The 18,081-nt window shown below is 36.5% G+C and overlaps 1 protein-coding gene across 2 annotated transcripts in view; it reads left to right on the forward strand.

Moving 5' to 3' along the window:
* Positions 1-18,081, forward strand: part of DMD (dystrophin) — a 1,192,425-nt gene that overhangs the window by 292,336 nt on the left and 882,008 nt on the right. For both annotated transcript variants that reach the window (XM_086608718.1, XM_086608727.1), the window contains one exon: positions 7,347-7,465. In XM_086608718.1, the coding sequence (XP_086464844.1) occupies positions 7,347-7,465 (119 nt within the window). The remainder of the gene's footprint in view (positions 1-7,346; positions 7,466-18,081) is intronic.

Below are 18,081 nucleotides of genomic sequence, written 5' to 3' on the forward strand. Positions count from 1 at the left end.
CAGAGGTAAGCCATAAGCCTTCCGCATTGACCTTCAGGCTATAATACGTGTGCACAGTCTTTGTCACATTTAGGTGTTCTCAGGAATGGAAGCAGAATTAGTCAGAAAAATGTCTAGCCATAGTTTGAAAAATCTGGTATGAAAATGAACTCATATGGTGGACCTGATGCCTAGTGCATCTAAACTGTGCATCTAAACCACACTAGCATTTTACAATTAGATTTTTCTCTTAAAAATAATTCAAGCCTTTTTTTATAGCTGCATCAGAATTACACTGCAGTTTCTGTATTTCCTCATCTGAAATATTGGCTGAGCACTCACATTTTTAAGTCGTCCATTACATAAATGTATCTAATTAATATTCTACTTTTAGAAAACACTACATAGAGTAAGAAATTTTTTAGTCATGCTGTTTTACAGTGATTTCAGGGAAATCAAATTAACTTTTTTGTGAACTTAACTTTTTGCAGCTCACAGCAAATAATGGCAAATACTTTTGAAAGAAATGCATATAAACTTTAAAATAAATTACAGTATACCTTATCTTATGTTTACAGTAATTTTCATGTCTTTGATTTATCCTTCAACAGCTTTCATGTTCAGTCTCAATTTACAGCCTCTGTTACATTTTTGTTACACTGGTTTTGTTTGTGGGCAGCTCCTTTTGAAGGCGTGGAGGGAGAAGGAGAAGAATAGCAGGAGGAAGTTATTTGAGTAGATAAAGATGGGAGATTGACTTACATCTCTTCTTAGTTTTGATGCTAACACGCTCTGGAATTGCTACTAACAATATAGAACATGTGTCCATCCAATCTTTGAAAGAAAAAAAAAACTCCAACCTTAACCTCTCTGACATTATGTTCATGTTCTAAGTACATCATTCAATTCGATTGCTAAACAGTACTTACCTGTTTCACCATGAAGTATCCAGGCTGAGTGATTGTGTGAAACATTTAAGGACAAACACTGCATTATAGAAAATATCATTGTATTTGTCATAGTCATAGTTGAGGTCCTCATTGCCAAAGAACAAATAGATTAGAAAGTTGTTGTACCTTGATCTTTCTTCTGTTTATACCGCTCTTGTGTTTTAGGTATCCGCCGTCCGAAGACATCCTAGATAGTACTAAATCATCTTCATTCATGGGTCAGGTGCAAAAAGCTCAAGAATGGAGGGAAAGAAAGTTAGGGCAGCCTTGTTGAATTCCCACAACAATATATGTGCACAAGCACAATGATTCCAACTCAGAAATTCCTTAAACTCCTGAGATGTGGAAAGCTTAAACACTATTATTAAGGAGAGGATACTAGCTTTACGTGAATCACCAAAAAGATCTAATATGGTTCCTTTTACTTATATGGTTGATAATAATAACTGCATGACTTAATAAACCAAAACAAAACCTGTCCTTATCTTTTAAATGGTGATATTTTCATTTCTCTTATATGTTTTCAGTGATAGGTAGATGGTTTTTTTTGTTTTGTTTTGTTTTGGTCTTTTAAATAAAGAGGTTCACACAGTTGTATGGAATTTATATCTGAATTAATATTCTCAGCACCTCCTTGAAGAGATTAAAAGTAAGAGATTAGCATGAAGCGCTATGTAGCCATAATACACCGTGAGAGCAGCAGTCTCAGTAGGAAGCTATATCTCTCATAGTCTTTTAATGCACCATTCCCTTGCTTACAGCTGACTGTTTGATCAGATATGCCCTTTCTCGGTCATTTTACAAAGGGATTACTTGGAGTAGATATTCCCATTTGTATAATCATCATCTCTTTATGGACATTTAGGCTCTTTAGCAATGGTTTTCTAACTGAATGTGAGGAGCAGTGGAGTATGGGTTACTTGGCAAAGTTACAAGGGCATGTCAGTGAGTCTAGGGTGTGAAGTTTTTGGAATATAAAGAAAAACTTGGGGTACGGTTCCTTGAGTGGTATGTTCTGCATTGAACTGAATAAACAAAGCAAGAACTGTGGAGTGGCAACCTCACACTAGGAATGTGCAGAAATTACAACGTTTTGCTAAGGAAAAGAAGTTAGTCCTTCTACATTTGAAACTCTTCCTACTTCAGCCTGCAGATCACAGAGAACTTTCTCCATTGTAATCTTTTTTCTCCAGAAGGGTATCAGAGAGAGCTTTGCTTCTTTCCTCTAACATTGTTGAGGCTTTTTTTTTTCCCCCCCGCACTGGTCCTTTAATCAGGATTCTGAAGTGGGAACAAGTGGCATTCATTATCTTCTCTCCTTGCTTCTTTAAAATGCTTGAACTTAGGCCGGGTGACTGCCTCAGAAACGAGTACTTCAATGCAGCTGTTTCTGCTTCAGGATGGCAGAGTGGGGAGGGGAGAAGGAAAATGGCATTAAAAAGAGGTCCTGGACAAAAGAAGCAAAAATTTGTCTTCAGTAACTTAAAGGAAAAGCAGAAGTAAAAGCAATAGTATGAATAGGTATGAAAATACTTTCATTGTGAAAAGTTACTAGGTTACATGTTAGTTATTGGCTTCTGGCTTGTTTTAATTGTGAGAGTACTGTGAGAGATTTTCTTGTATATATAAAGCTGGAACAGCAACAAAACCACAGCTTTTCTCTTGGAAAGGAGATGGTAACTTTTATGATCTAAATGTGGCTTCTTTCTACATCTGCTGAGTGAAAGGTTTTGTGAATTAGATCTGTAAATTTCTCTTTTGCTAAATTATTTTTTCACAGCCTAATTCTAATAGCATTATAACCTTAGCTAGATGTTGATACAGCTTAATGGTCTATCAAAATATGCATGGTGTTTCTTTCTGACTTTCATAATTACCTTTGAGTAATTATTTTTTACAAAAAATTACATGAGTTAAGATGTTACTGTTTTGAAGGCTTGCGATACTTCACAATTGAGTCATTTCAGAAATGCTGAAGAGGTTTAAACAATTTAAACAAAAACATCTTGTGATGTTAAAGGATCTTCCAAATATTTCATTCTTTCTTTCAGAATTCTCTCTCTGGAGTGTATGCTTTGCATTTCTTACTTTTCTTGAATCTACACCTTTGCAAAATTCATTACCTCTTCAGGTGGGATGGAGTTACTGGACAGAGTTGTCTGACAACTCTGAGGGTTCTTTTTCGTTGCTTGCTTTAAATCAGATGGTAACCTGTTACTTTTTGTAGTAACTGTGGTTTGTCTTATCCATGACTTTCATTTCTGCATAGAGATGTGTCTGAATTTGTTTGGTCTTAGCATACTCCAGATTTCAGTTTTCTTACCCTGCCTGATATATTTCCACCACAATTTATGTAATTTTATACTTTATGAACAAAGTATTTTCCCTGTAAATATATTTTGAAAAACTTCAGGTTTGTTTTCCCCCTTTTTTCCTTTTTTTTTCTCCTTTCTGCTAGTTACAGGAAAGAACTGCAGGTACAAAAATTACCTTGCATTTGATAAAAATTTTGATTTTACAATATAAAAATTCTCCATTGAGGACTTTAATCTTTTCAATTTTGGCTCTCCATGATCTTGTCATAAACTAAAACAAGATCAGTGCTGTTTTAGCTGATCAGTGACTGGCTGGATAGAGTTCAACATGTTCTAGTTAATTCTAACTTATTTGAACATGGGTATGCTTGTATGTGTTCAGGGAGAGGAGTGAAGACTGCTAGTTATGTCTCTCTGGCTTCGCTTCTTGTCAGATATGAACCACGCTGCAGATGTGAGAACAAATTTCCTCTTCCTTCATACAGTTTGAGCAATATGGAGACAGTAAACAAAAGCAGAGAATCAGTATTCCATTTAATTTACTTTATCTACTATTTCATACCTGCTCATCCCTATATTTAAAACTCCTTAGAAACCTAATAATAGTTGTTACTTGAAATTCTGTTTCAGTGTTGTTTCAGGGATTTTAAGAAGTTATTTGCCGTATACCACATTTCTTAATCTTCTAAGCTGTAATATCTCCTGCAATCGTACTTGGCAGTATTGCCACATAAATACACCCAGTGAAACATCTAGACACATAGCACTGAGAAACTGATGCTTCCAGCTGACATTATGACACTCATATTCTAGTGATGGTGCTACTGGAGTGTGTATACTCTAGTGTTCTTTCAACAAAGGGAAAATCTGGAAAGCTAAACTGCTGTTGGAATAGGGAGAGCTTTTTGAATTTTTAATTACTTTTTTTTCATTAAATTGATGCTCGTCAGACCTGATTTGCAGCAGGTGGCTATATACTTTTAAGTTGGCTTGGAATCTGTGTTGTCTTTATTTACAATACTAAGAAAATTCATAGGAAAGCTGTCAGCGACTTAGTGAAGCTTACTACTTCTCTTTTATAGCTGTGTCTCAGACACTTCAAGTTTTTGCTGTCTGTAGTAAGAGTAAAGAGACTTGCTGTCTATGTTCTACACAGGCACATTCGTACGCAGTAGGGCTAGTAAGCATGCAAATTCAAACAAGGTGTTCTACCACATGATCTTATCTGAAACTTTGTTCTTTAAACTTTTATGTTTGAGTGCTTGGGTGTTGGTTTTGTTTGTGTCTTTTTTTTTTTTCTCCCTTCTTTTAGATAAAATAACATCATTCTGTCTGTGTCTTATATTGAGAATCCTATGTCTACAGAAGATGTGATGATAATAGCCTTGACTTATCTGTACAGATTAGCTCTAAAATATCCTCCTGGATTATGCAACTGAGAAGTTGGATGAAATTAAACATCTAAGATATTTTTAATGATGACAGAGATTTTTTTTCCAGAGGAATAAGACAATATTGTGTCATTCCTCAATGAATAATTCTAAATGTTACTGTTCTTGCCCAGTGGCATCCTGACTGGGTAGAAGGAAGCATGTTCCTGTATATAAAACCTTAGATAACCAAAAGAGTCATGATGGTGTGAAGATAATGTGTTGCTCTTAGCAGCACAAGTGTGACTAGAACTTCAAACCAAATCCCTGTAAAAAAAAAAAGTGGGGGAGGTAATCCCTCAGATATCATTCTTTTCTTTCCTTGACCTAAAAGCTTTTGTCACTGAATTATGTTTTTACACCCTAGTCTGCGTAGTATTTGTGCAACGCATCCTTGCAGAGCTTTTTAAGAAAGTCATAATAGACAGCTTTGTGGTTACTACAGTGTTCTCTTTGCTAAATCTGATGTATGAGCTTATGTATCCTATGCTGTATGCCAGCCAAAAAGTATAAATTTGGAGAGAATAAAGAACTGAAGAATATCTGTATGCATGTAAAGTAAGGTGTAGGGGTGTGGTGGATTGACCTCAGTTAGCAGGTGAGCACCCACACAGCCACTTACTTTCTTCTCCTTCTGCTCCCCCAGGACAGAGAAGGGGATAGGAAAGCAAAAGCAAGAAAACTCATGGTCAAAATAGAGACCATTTAGTAAATGAAGGAAAAAAAGAATAGAAAAACAAGTGATGCAAAGACAGTAACTGAGCATCTCCCACAAGCAGACTGATGCTTGGTGAGTCTCCAAGCAGTAGCCATCTTGGAAGACAAAACCTCCTACCTCCTTCTTCCTTTATCCCAGTATTTATTACTGAGCAAGTTACATAGTATGGTGTATCACTTTGGCCAGTTTGGGTCACCTGGCCTGGCTGCGCGCCCTTCCAGCTTCTTGCCTGTCCCGAGCCTACTTGCTTGGGGAAAAAAGAGAAGTCTTGATCCTGTTTAAGCACGGTTCAGCAATAGCCAAACAACTGATTTGTTATTATATACACTGTTTTAACCACAAATTCAAAACACAGCATCATATGGGCTGCTATGAAGAATGTTAACTGCATCCCAGTCATACTCAGTATAAGGAGGATGGAAAAAATTGTGCAGATATAATCTGTATTTTGAAAATGCCTGTGTTTTAGTAAACAAATCAGTTTGAGATCAGACTTAATGCATCCATGACTAGAAACAGAAATTATCACCTCTTAAGTTTCCTTTCCCTTCCCTGTCCTACCCCAATCCAAACTTAGTACTTTGAAGTTCATCTGCATATGGGAAGGAGAAACCTCTATTTTAAAATAGTGTTTAAGAACCTCTGCATAGAGAACCAAAATACTTTAGAATAACTTAATTGTTGCTATGTAAATCAGTCCCCTCCGAAAAAAAAATGGATAGCAAAGGTGCATAACTGAGAAATTACTATTACATAAATGGCTTTTTTCCTTTGCTCTCTTGAAGTTATTGCAGTGTGATCTAGTGAACATTTTTGCCATCTATTATATCTATGGCAGACTGCTTAAAATGAACTTTTAAAATTAATAAAAATATAAGTAAATCTGTCATAACTAATTGCAACATTTCAGTTTGTGTAAATAACATACTTGATTTATCTGTAGGTAAAATTATATGTTTAGATGTTTTCTGATTTAGAGCAGTGTATCAGTCACAAATAGTGTAGTTGTTTTTCTTCATATTATATGCACATTAATTACAGAACATCCAATTAATTTTTTTCCAGAGTGTCTGATAAATAATTCTGATCTCTTAATGGATAATTCTCAAATGAAATGCCAAAGATCACAGTGTATTAACAATATTTATATTGCAAATAGTGCAACTGGCAATAGAAGAGCTTAGATTGTGTATCTGAGCTATAATTCAGTTGTGGTTGTTCTGTCTTTTCTTGCAAGAACATTTAAATTGTGCTCTAGTGCTTTTGCTCCTATCAGCTAAAACCTTTGATTAGATTACAGTTTTATACTCATCTGAAAAGTGTGTATTCTTCTAAAGGTTTTGGTAAGAATGTTGCAAATGTTCTCAGGTCATGAATTTTTGAGCCCGTTGACTGATTTCAATCAGATATAACAGTGAGCTGGTAATCTCAGAAGCGGTTACGTGTTTAGAAACAGTAAGCAAAGTGAAGTGAAAAACTGGTGGCTGGAGAGAGCAGGGAGACTGCAAAAACACCTCAGTAGTCATCTGTCCTGCTTGGCCTGCCAGGGCCCAGTCCCAGCATGCATGGCCGCAGCACAACATCCTTCTCACCCAGGCACTCTTTGGGACTGGAATAGAAGAACAAGTCCACTGTGGGCATTTTGGGCAGTGACAGGAGCAGAGCACTATAGGTGAAAACAGGGGGGTTTAGGGGAATGAGGTTATAGGCTGTTGGGACTTAGTGGAGAATAAGAGATGTGGTTAGTGTGGTGGTGATGAACATGGATGAGTATAGGATGCAAAGCCATTAGAAACCAAGCTTCGTTAGTTCCAGTGCTGATTGAACAAGTTCTTTCATTAAGAAATGAATAAAAAAGTAGTAGCAGATGCTAATGGATAACTGTAGAAATACATAATTAAATATAATGCCAAAAAAAAGAAGAAACTTAATGTTACTCTTATTTTTACTTTAGACCAGACCTATTTGATTGGAATGCTGTTGCTTCTCAGCAGTCACCTGTACAACGATTAGACCATGCATTCAACATAGCCAGGCAACACCTGGGCATAGAGAAACTCCTTGATCCTGAAGGTTAGTAGAAATTATGTTCCTTTCTCTAAGTGGAAAATCAATGTTTCCATACGTTTGATTGCAAATGAAGTTGGTTTTGCACTGGAATTTAATATTTTGCAAGATAAATCATGAACTGAAGCAAAATCCTTTGTTTATTCATGTTTTAATGTTAACTTTTTGCTCTATTGAAATAGCATAAGAACTGCCTGTATGTACATGCTATAAAACAACTTTTTTCCAGTTTTGAGGCCAGAGTTTTAATGTGCATGCACTGAATTAAATGTATCTCAATAAGTAGCTGGTTTCTGTTTCAAAGATTTAGACCATCTGCCACTTTTATATCTTCCGAAAAGATCATGAGTACAAATTAACTTTTAATATATATACAAAAGGTATGTACAAACTCTAGATACTCATATTGTTAAAATATGACTTATGCATCTTCTGTATATCAAAATTTTGTTAGGATTACATGACTCATATCACTATCATTTAGTCTTACATGTAATAGACTTGCCTGTTTTACCTTAACTCTATCTTTTGTACTTATGTAGTCATGTTTGAAAGGTTCCTTGTTTTTCACATGATCCTTTTAATTTTCTCCCTTTCTTTATATTCTCTGCCCTGCTTTCTGCATTGCTGAGGGCCTAAGTAATTTTGTCTCAGAGAACATTTCTACAGCATTCTTTATTGCAAGGCAATGTTGAACAGCTGTTGTGTTTCCTTTTTATGTATGCCTTCGTGTATATATAGAGGTATATATCTTTTTCTACACCATGATCCATATACTATATTTTCATGCATTTTCCTAGTAATAAATGCAGGTTTTTTTTGTGTGTGTTTGTGCTGTTCTCAGCAGCTCACCTTGTGAGCGAGTTTCTGATAGGAAGCACCAGAGTTTAACAAAATATAAAAATGAGTCTAAAACATAACATCTGTTCTCTTAATGTTTAAATATAGTAGGACACGTCTCAAGATTGAGCTAATAACCTTGTATCACTTATATTTACTTAGGAGAAATATATGGAAAAACTGTCTGCTTATGCTGCAGTTGAATATCACAAAGCTCCCTGCTCTTACTGTTTTGTAGAGTGAAAAACTGTTAGAGGAGATGGTTTAATTCAAGACAGTGATATTTTACCCTGCATAGAATTAAACAATGAGCGTCTTAAGTGGTGTTCGCAATTAGAGCAGCAAGTATGATTGGAAAGTCAAAGGTGACAGAGACTTGCCACCTTATAGGCGAAAGCTTCATGTGTCCCTCCTGAGTGTCCATCTCCTTGCCATCAAATAGTTGTCCTTGTACCAGCAACATATGGCGTTATTTGTAGTGGAACTTGTGGAAGAAATACACAGTTAACCTAATACAGCATTGCTTGCTAGTACACCATTTTTCCTCTCTAGAACTGAATTTGTACTAACACTGGAGGAGGAGCAGGCTTGCTGTATGCTAAAGCATGAGATGCAGCTTGTAAGCTCTGAATGAGATAGGAATTGAAAACTGGGTTGCACAACTGAATATAGTAGAAGACTGCTATAATTGGTTGAACTTTCTTCTTAAAATAGGTTAGTGAATGTTGTTTTCTGTATGCAAAAGTCACTTTTGTTTTGACATTTTATTCTGCTTTTGGCAAAGATACTTGCAGTTGTTTAGCCAACAACTGAAAAACTCTTCAACATTGGTGGTTTTCCAGATGTCTGCTGTAATATATTTTCTATTCAGTGTTGTAAATTATGGTGCTTGCCACCTAGGGTTTTTTTTTTCTTTACAAATAAAAAGCTGCAAACTTTTCCAAAGGAAAAGTAAATTCTGTGCCTATTTGAAAACGTATGAATTTGTGAAACTGTAACAATTTAGTTCATGATAATAAATCTGTTCCTAGACTGAAAAGTAGAATTACTGGTACATAAGTTAGAGAGAAATATTGTTTGAAGGTTCTAGCATACTACTTCTGTAATTTTACTTTGTATATTTATCACCTCTTCTAATTATATACTCAAATATCTCTTAACAGCATATTGTATCTTGTCTATGAAACTTGATAATGTCTTCACAGAGTATGTAACCTTATTAACTTCATCTTAAAATTAGCAAGCTGTATGTCTTTCTGCTTACAGCTTTCCTCTAAACAAAATTAGCTAAGGAAAGATAGTGATTAATCAAGTGTTACCTGAATATACTGTGTTTTGCTTTAAATTCCCGAAATAGACTACATATGTAGAAGAATAAATTCTGCAGAGCTGTTCTGCCATCAGAATGTTCATAATACTGGGGGAGGGAGTAAACAAACTTGTCTGTAAGAATAAGATATGTGGTAGGAGCTTTATTCCAGCCTTTTTTCTTCCCTGTTCAGACAGAAGAGGTGAGAAAGCTGACCCTTTTCCATAGTGGAAATCATAAATGCATGTTAGCTGTTGGTTCTTTGTTTTGTTGTTGTTTGTTTTTGTTTTTGTTTTTTTTTTCCTGGTGTTGAAAAGGTGACTAGAAAAACGCAAAGGTTAGGTTTCTTTCCTCTCTTCTGTCATGAAAAAGCTGTGGAAGATTCAGGTCTTTTCTGGACACAGGAGTTGAATGTACGTTAAGTAAGTTTGCCAATGATACTAAACTAGGAGGAGCTGTGGACTCCCTTGAGAGTAGAGAGGCTTTACAGAGAGATCCAGATAGACTGGAAAGCTGAACAATGACCAGCTGCATGAAATTTCACAAGATCAAGTGCGGATTCTGCACCTGGGACAGGGTAATCCTAGTTTTATGTGCAAATTAGGGAACAGGAGGCTGGAGAGTAGTCCCACGGAAAGTGATCTGGAGGATCGGGTTAGCGACAAGTTGAACAGGAGTTAACAGTGTGCCCTGCCAACCAAAAGGTCTAACCATGTCCTGGGGTGCATCAAGCACAGTGTAGCTAGCTGGCCAAGGGAGGTGATTGTCCCACTCTACACTGCACTGGTGTGGCCCAACCTTGAGCACTGTGTGCAGTTTTGGGTGCCTTAATATTGGAAGCATATCGAACTATGAGAGCATGTCCAGAGGAGGGTGACGAAGATGATGAAACGTTTTGAGGGCAAGATTTAGGATGAGTGGCTGAGGTCTCTTATTTTCTTCAGCGGGAAGAGAAGGCTGAGAGGTGAACTCATTGCTGTCTACAAGTTCCTCAAGAGGGGCAGTGGAGGGGGAGGTGCTGATCTCCTTTCTCTGGTGACCAGCGATAGGTCACGAGGAAATGGAATGAAACTGCATCGGGAAAGTTCAGATTGGACATTAGGAAAAGATTCTTCACTGAAACAGCGGTTGGTCACTGCAACAGGCTCCCCAGGGAAGTGGTCATGACACCAAGCCTATCAGAGTTCAAGGAACATCTGGATGATGCTCTTAGTCACATGGCTTAGTTCTAGGCAGTCCTACAAGGAGTGGGGAGTTGGACTTGAAGATCCTTATGAGTCCCTTCCAACTCAAGACATTTTATGACCTTTTTGATTGAATCTTGCCAGTGAGTGAAATATAAGCAGGCTTATATGTCTGTCTGGTGTTCACTGCTGTGGTGTATGAAAGATAACAAGGGAAAAAATAAGGAGTAAACTAAATTGATGGATGGTAGAAAGTGTTATTTATAAGAAAGTTAGTTAGTAAAGACGTGGAAATTAGTAGGCAGGATTTAAAAGGAAAAATGTGTTTGCAAATGGAACTTTTTAGGCCAAAGTACGCCTACATAACTCACAGTAACCTTTTGATGTAAGACATTTATGATTATGCAGTTAAGATGTGTTAAATCTTGATAATGTACTCTGTGTTTCTCTCAAAGAAAAAAATAGTTATTTTCCTTTGGTTGCTCAAAATTAATATTTGTGAGCTTCCAGTCATGTCTCAATCAACTCAAAATGCCATTGCCAACCGCAGGCCATTTTAAAATAGCGATTTTTGTTCAGATTTGAATGGCAAAGGTAGAGTGTGGAAAATTTTTACTGCAGTAATGTGTATTTTTGAAGCATTCTTTTCTTTTTTTTTTTTAAGACCATTAATCTAGACACAACTAAGGAAAATGTTTGACTTCTTTCACACTGTTGTGATGATTATTGTGATGTTCTGGATGTAAATTTGAGTTGCTGACTTTTGAAGAGATTTTGGTTGATTGTTTTCAATGTAAATAAGGTTATTAATCTCTGAGCGCTCTCTTGAATTTAAAATATTTTAGACATAACTCTCTGAACATTTTTCTTTTAAACCTTAAAAATGTGAAATTTTCAGCTCCCTACGTGTCTCAACCATTCTAAACTATTGTTATGTGTGGCAAATGAGTAGTGATGGAGATATTTGCCATCTTTGTTGGTCTGGGTTCACTTTAGCTAATTTCAGCAAAAGATTTAATATCATAGAATGGTTTGGGTTGGAAGGGACCTTAAAGATCATCTAGTTCCAACCCTCCTGCCATGGGCAGGGACACCTTCCTCTAGATCAGGTTGCTCAAAGCCTCATCCAATCTGGCCTTGAACACTTCCATGCAAGAGGCATCCACAACTTCTCTGGGAAACCTGTTCCAGTGCCTCACCACCCCGAGTAAAGAATTTCTTTCTTATATCTAATCTAAATCTACCCTCTTTTGGTTTAAATCCATTGCCTCTTGTCCTATCACTACATGCCCTTGTAAAAAGTCCCTCTCCAGCTTTCCTTTAGTCCCCCTTTAGGTACTGGAAAGCTGCTATAAGATCACCCCAGAGCCTTCTCTTCTCCAGGCTGAACAACCCCAACTCTCTCAGCCTGTCTTCATAGCAGAGGTGCTCCAGCCCCTGGATCATCTTCATGGCCCTCCTCTGGACCCTCTCCAACAGGTCCGCGTCCTCATGTTGGGGACTCCAGAGCTGAACACAGTATTCCAGGTGGGGTCTCACGAGAGCAGAGTAGAGGGGCAGAATCTCCTCCCTTGACCTGCCAGCCATGCTTCTTTGGATGCAGCCCAGGACACGGTTGGCTTTCTGGGCTGCAAGGGCACATTGCCAGCTCATGTTGAGTTTCTTATCAACCAGCACCCCCAAGTCCTTCTCCTCAGGGCTGCTCTCAATTCATTCTCCACTCAGCCTGTATTTGAGCTAGGATTGCCCTGACCCATGTGCAGGACCTTACACTTGGCCTTGTTGAACATCATGAGGTTCTCACAGGCCCACCTCTCCAGCCTGTCAAGGTCCCTCTGGATAGCATCCTTTCCCTCCAGTGTGTCGACCACACCACACAGCTTGGTATCGTCAGCAAACTTGCTGAGGGTGCACTCAATCCCACCATTCATGTTGCCACCAGAGATGTTAAACAGTGGTGATCCCAATACCAACCCCTGAGGAATGCCACTCATCACTGGTATCCACTTGGTCATGGAACCATTGACCGCATCTCTTCAAGTGTGACCATCCAGCCAATATCTTGAGTGAATCAACCAAGTGATGATAGCTTTAGTAATTATAACTTATACCTACAAAAGTTTGAAAAATTGATCAAGCCATTGAGATTAGTCTGTATCTTTTAATAACATCTAATTATTAGGACCTGTGGTTACATCTTTTAGTAGTTAACTGATTCTTTGTGATCATTTTATCAGTGTTGCGGTTGCGGAGGAATATGATTCCAGCCTTCACACACAAACTTAAAAAAAAAATACTAAAGACTACTATATTCCTTGTTGTGTGTCCACTTTTCCATAAGCATCTTTTTAAATATCACCAAGCAAAGAATAGGACAAACAAACAGCGACAACTGTGTTATGGTCAGCAACACGTAATAGTTACATGTTATTGGCTGTGTACTGAGTTTTACTTTTTACTTTGGTATAAAACACACATGCCATACAGAAGAAGGATCTTCTGAGGAACAGAAGGAAATGTTCTCTCAGAAACTGAATCTGGGAACACATCTGAGCTATGTCCTCTTTCCGCTTACAAAAGCCTAGCGTGATTGTGGTAGCAGTGGCAGCAGGAGATGGAGTGTCTGTGTGCTCCCTTCTAGCAATAAAAAAATGATTCTTGGTTTAATGAACTTGTCCCTGCTGTCATTTTTCTGGGTCTTCTGCTTGTTTGTACTAGCCCGATAATAAATAGACTGTGAAGTTATATAATGGCATTTCTGCTGTCCTTTTTAGTTGAAGTAATTATCCAGTTTCTTATACTTTACTGTGTAGCTTGATTAAAAATCTTGTTTAATCCATCCCAGTCACATTTTCCATATTTTTCCTTAATTTGCACTGATGACATGAGTTTTTGGCACCATTATTAAGTGATAATGAGACTCAGGCAGTTTTCCATTTGATAACTTTTTTGTTTGATCTTGACTTTGCATACTTCTGTATCTCAACAGTAATAGGCTGTACCATACCTGTAGCACAGAGAAAAGGGGAAAAAACCTGTCAGAGTTGTACTTTGTGAAGTTGTTAACCCTGTCTGTACCCAGTAGTTGTATACAGTGATAATATTGGTTTTCAGTTCATTTTATTGCCCTTGCTGATATGGCTTATGTCAAGTGAATATGAGAAGATACTTATTTTCTGTCATGCCCTAAAGTTTAGAAATGTTTTGCCTAGTACAGTGTCAGTGTGTGGTATTTTTATCTTTTTTTAAAGGTGGAGAGAGACAAGTCCCAAGAGCTATGTTTGATAACATGCTGCTGAGAGTAGTCAAGGAAAATGCTGGATCAAGCTTTGAAATATTTATTTTCAGTTGCACAAAAACCTTACAATGGTTAGAAAAATAAATTAAAAAGGATTGTTTCCTTCAGGCTCCTTTTGGTTCTTAGATCCTGGAATACTTTTGCTTAAATAAGAGGAAAGTCTACAGGATTCACAATAATAAAGAAATTAATTGTTACAGGATGTTATATGGACTTTACCCATAAATATTTGGACAGCTGTAGATCTGGAGCTGCCTTTTAAACTAGTGCCACTGGCTTGGTATCAGCACTAAATTTTCAGTTGAGAAATAGTCAGTGTCTGGTGTCTGTTACACAGCTCTTTAGGAAAACAAATGCAGATCTGCAGAAGAGGTCTTCAATCCTATTGCCAATTTAATGATTTATCAAGTTTCAGGATTGCTGGATATGTTATTTATTTTAGCCATATCTTTAGAGACAATAGAAGATTGTGTTTGAGAGCTGTCTTTTTATATTTGCTGATCTGAATATTCAATATTCTGTAAGTATTTGAACCTGTGTATATGAGCTAGGTAATCCAAAAGAAAAAGTCTTTTTCTGAGAGTCTGAAAAATTTGCATTAATAACAAGTCATAAGTTTATATATGTATATAAAAATATCTAATTTCTGGTTTGCTTTTGGTTTTATTTCAAAAGTAACAATTAGAAATGCAATGTAAATATATACGCACATAAACTATCAAAGCCATTGTATCCGATTTGTGTTTCCTGAGCAGTGTTACCTGCTCTGTTGAGGCTTCTGCAGCTGTGCATTTTGACTGTGTCTGTGGAATGTATGATTAGTTCATGGTTTTGGTTCAGACACTGTCTTCTAAAATTATGTCCTGTATCAAGTTAGTCAGTGAGCAGTTATTAGCTCTTAGCAGTACTGTTCAAAACAAGAAAAAGATAAATCCCTGAAAAGGAATTAAGAACTCCTAATCATGTCCTCTCTCCCTGTTTTTATTTGAGTCTTAAAATTATCTTTAAAAAAAAAAAATACAGGAAAAATGTGTTGAATTAGCCTCTTCAAGTCTTGTTCATGTTCTGGTGTATGAATTCTGCTTATCTCTAAGCATTTCTTTTACTGGAACTACATATAGCAGGGGTGGACTTGCATTAGCATTGAAGTACAACAGTAAAAGCACAACCTTTTAACTCTTGCTTTACTGTTTGTCAGTAAAAATTGCAAGTCTAAGTGCTGGATATGTCATCATACCATATGATATACTTTGGTTTGTAGCACAGGTCTGAAATGCAGAGCAAGTGAATGGCTATGGAAATACCTTCAAAACTAATGGTGAAAGTATACAATTTATTTGCTATGTGATGCAATAGGTAGAATTTATCTGAATGAATTTGTAATACAAATAAGTTTTTCAAGTGGTTGCTAGTTTGATCTGTATTTCTGTGGTAATATTTTACTTTACAGTTCCTTTTGAGAAATATTTGCACCCAAAATTAAACTTCATTTTTTATTTTTCTACTGATAAGATGAAACTACCACTTTTTCTTTGCAGTCTTCAGCAAATATAGTCAGCAAAAATAGTAAATTCACTAACCTCCATCTAAAACCACTGTCTCATCCATATTTATGAAAAGCTTTGTTGCTACTTCATTGACCTGTAAGCGATTTAATTATCAAGAGACTACTTGACAATCAGTAACTTTGTACAGGTTTTCATGAAAATAAATGACTTGAAGGGTGCTGCGCTGAGATTCAAGGGTAGAACAGCCCTTCCTCTTATCAGTGGGAAAACTTATAATGACTGGGATACAACTGGGAGCAGGGCACATACGTTATGAAAGAAATTATAAGATTTTCTTTCATAATGGATTTGCAGATTATAGTATCATTTGAAATACTGAGCTTGAATTATAAAGAACTCTCTAGTAACTTTGCAGTGTAGGTAGTTCAGCAACTGTTTGACGTAAGGATCAGCATATGGTCTGAAAGCATTTGGAATGTAGAAAAGATCATGTGATATTTCTCAACATCTTATTCCAGTAAAAATGTACTCGACTGAGTGTATTTCTCAGCTGAAACAGGTGAAGGGATATTTAAAACTGTGAATGTTTTTTTTCTATATGTCCTGTTGTTGCTATGCTTCAAGTGTGCTCTCAGCATGTGTCACATAAAAGCACATATGCCATCTTTTTGGACTTCCAGTAATGATTTTCTGTTGAAAATAAAGAAAATAAGGACTGTTGCAAAAAGCCATGTGATAGGAAAACACATATAAACAGCATTTGTTAGCCAGAACTTAAAAGTTTTTTTCTCCTCTACAGCTATATTTTTACAGCATTGGAGTTCAAATGAGCTAATAATTATTAACTGGTTTATCATGCATCAAATAGAAATAGGAAAATAGCCCTTTTCCTGAGGGATTTCTGACAAAGGAGGAGGATTTTTTTAAGTGATTTTAAAAATTAAAAGTATTGTATAATTTAGTTGTTCTTCCCTTAGTCTAAATTTTTTATTCTCTTTTAAGACAGGAACAACCACTGATTTTTGTGATTGCTAGAAATTACGGAGAGCTAACACTCAAGAGATACACGGGAGTTTTGGAGTTCATGTAGATTGTATGAACAGAAGTAAAAATAGTAGGAGGAAGAGCACTTAACAAACCTTTCATCTAGGGCATAATGGTTTTCTATAGGATATATCTTAAAATTTTGTCCACCCTTGCACATGTGTATGACATATATTTAGTAGTAGTATTTATATATATATATATACACAATCTGGTAAGAATAGAAATAAACTAAAAATATAAGAAAGCAAGCTCACGCTGTAACAGGAATTTGGATTCTAAGTGCATGTCTTATTGCCCTGCTAATAGCTGACTAAACACTTCTATAGGATCATCGTAACACAGGTAATGTAATATCTAAATAAAGCGTGCATGTTTTTTCCATTAATGTCTTGATAAGCCTAAATATGTAAGACCAAAGAAATGAGAACTCTATTAAAATACATGAAGAACCTAACAGCAGCGATACCTATAAAATTTTTCATGTTTTATGAATAAAAGTGGGGTAGTATAGAGGTAGTACCTATACAGAGAATAGATAATGCTGTATTTACAGACGATCGTCATATTCACCTCAGATTTTTAGTGGTGAAATAATTCAGGCATACCATTATACATTTCTGTAAAACTGTCGTAGCTTGTAACAATGTTGTTCTTTAAATTGATGAGCTTCAGTAACCACATTTACTGTTCTTCACATGATGCTGAGAACATTGTGAATGAGGTACTATGAAGACTTCCCTCATTTCTTATCTAGATGTTCTATCCAGCTGCCTCCAAGGGGAGAAGAAGCAGAGAGAATCTTTGCTCTTGAGCTACAGCAGAAATTAGGGTGGAGGAGAAATAGGCAGCAATATCAGTCTGCAGACTAGAACCTGGTGGTGAAACTAGGTATTGTGGGAACTCAAAAGAGCACACAGGTGTTTGCAGCATAACCTTGTTTTCTCACAAATTTTTCTTTTTCAGTGTTGAGGACTAAGCACAGTTTACCACCTCATACCCTCTGAGAGTGTGCACAAACATTGAGAACAGTGATATTCTAAATACTCCTTTTCTTGACTTCAAAATGCTGCTTCTAAAGGTCGCCTCCTGGGCGTATTTAAGCAGACCATATACTTTCCTAGTGCATAGTCCTTCAACTACTTATGAATTTACAGTTCTCCACCTTGCTTTGTTGGTTTTGTTTGGTTTTTTTTTTATTTATTCTTTTCTCTAGTTCTTTATAAGTATTTGAGTCTATATTAAAATTCTGCAGTCACAGTGCCTTAGAACTGTCTGTCAAATTATAATCATTAGTCTGCTCTGACAAATAATCACCTAGGTTTCTTTGCCACCATATCACATCATGTGTAGTTTTCTGTTCATCATTACTAATGCTGTGGTTTATCATTATTTTTCCAAATAAATAATTTCTGTGTATTAAAACATTCATCCACGTT

The sequence above is a fragment of the Tauraco erythrolophus genome, chromosome 1 (assembly GCF_009769465.1).
Source record: "Tauraco erythrolophus isolate bTauEry1 chromosome 1, bTauEry1.pri, whole genome shotgun sequence".
NCBI lineage: Eukaryota > Metazoa > Chordata > Aves > Musophagiformes > Musophagidae > Tauraco > Tauraco erythrolophus.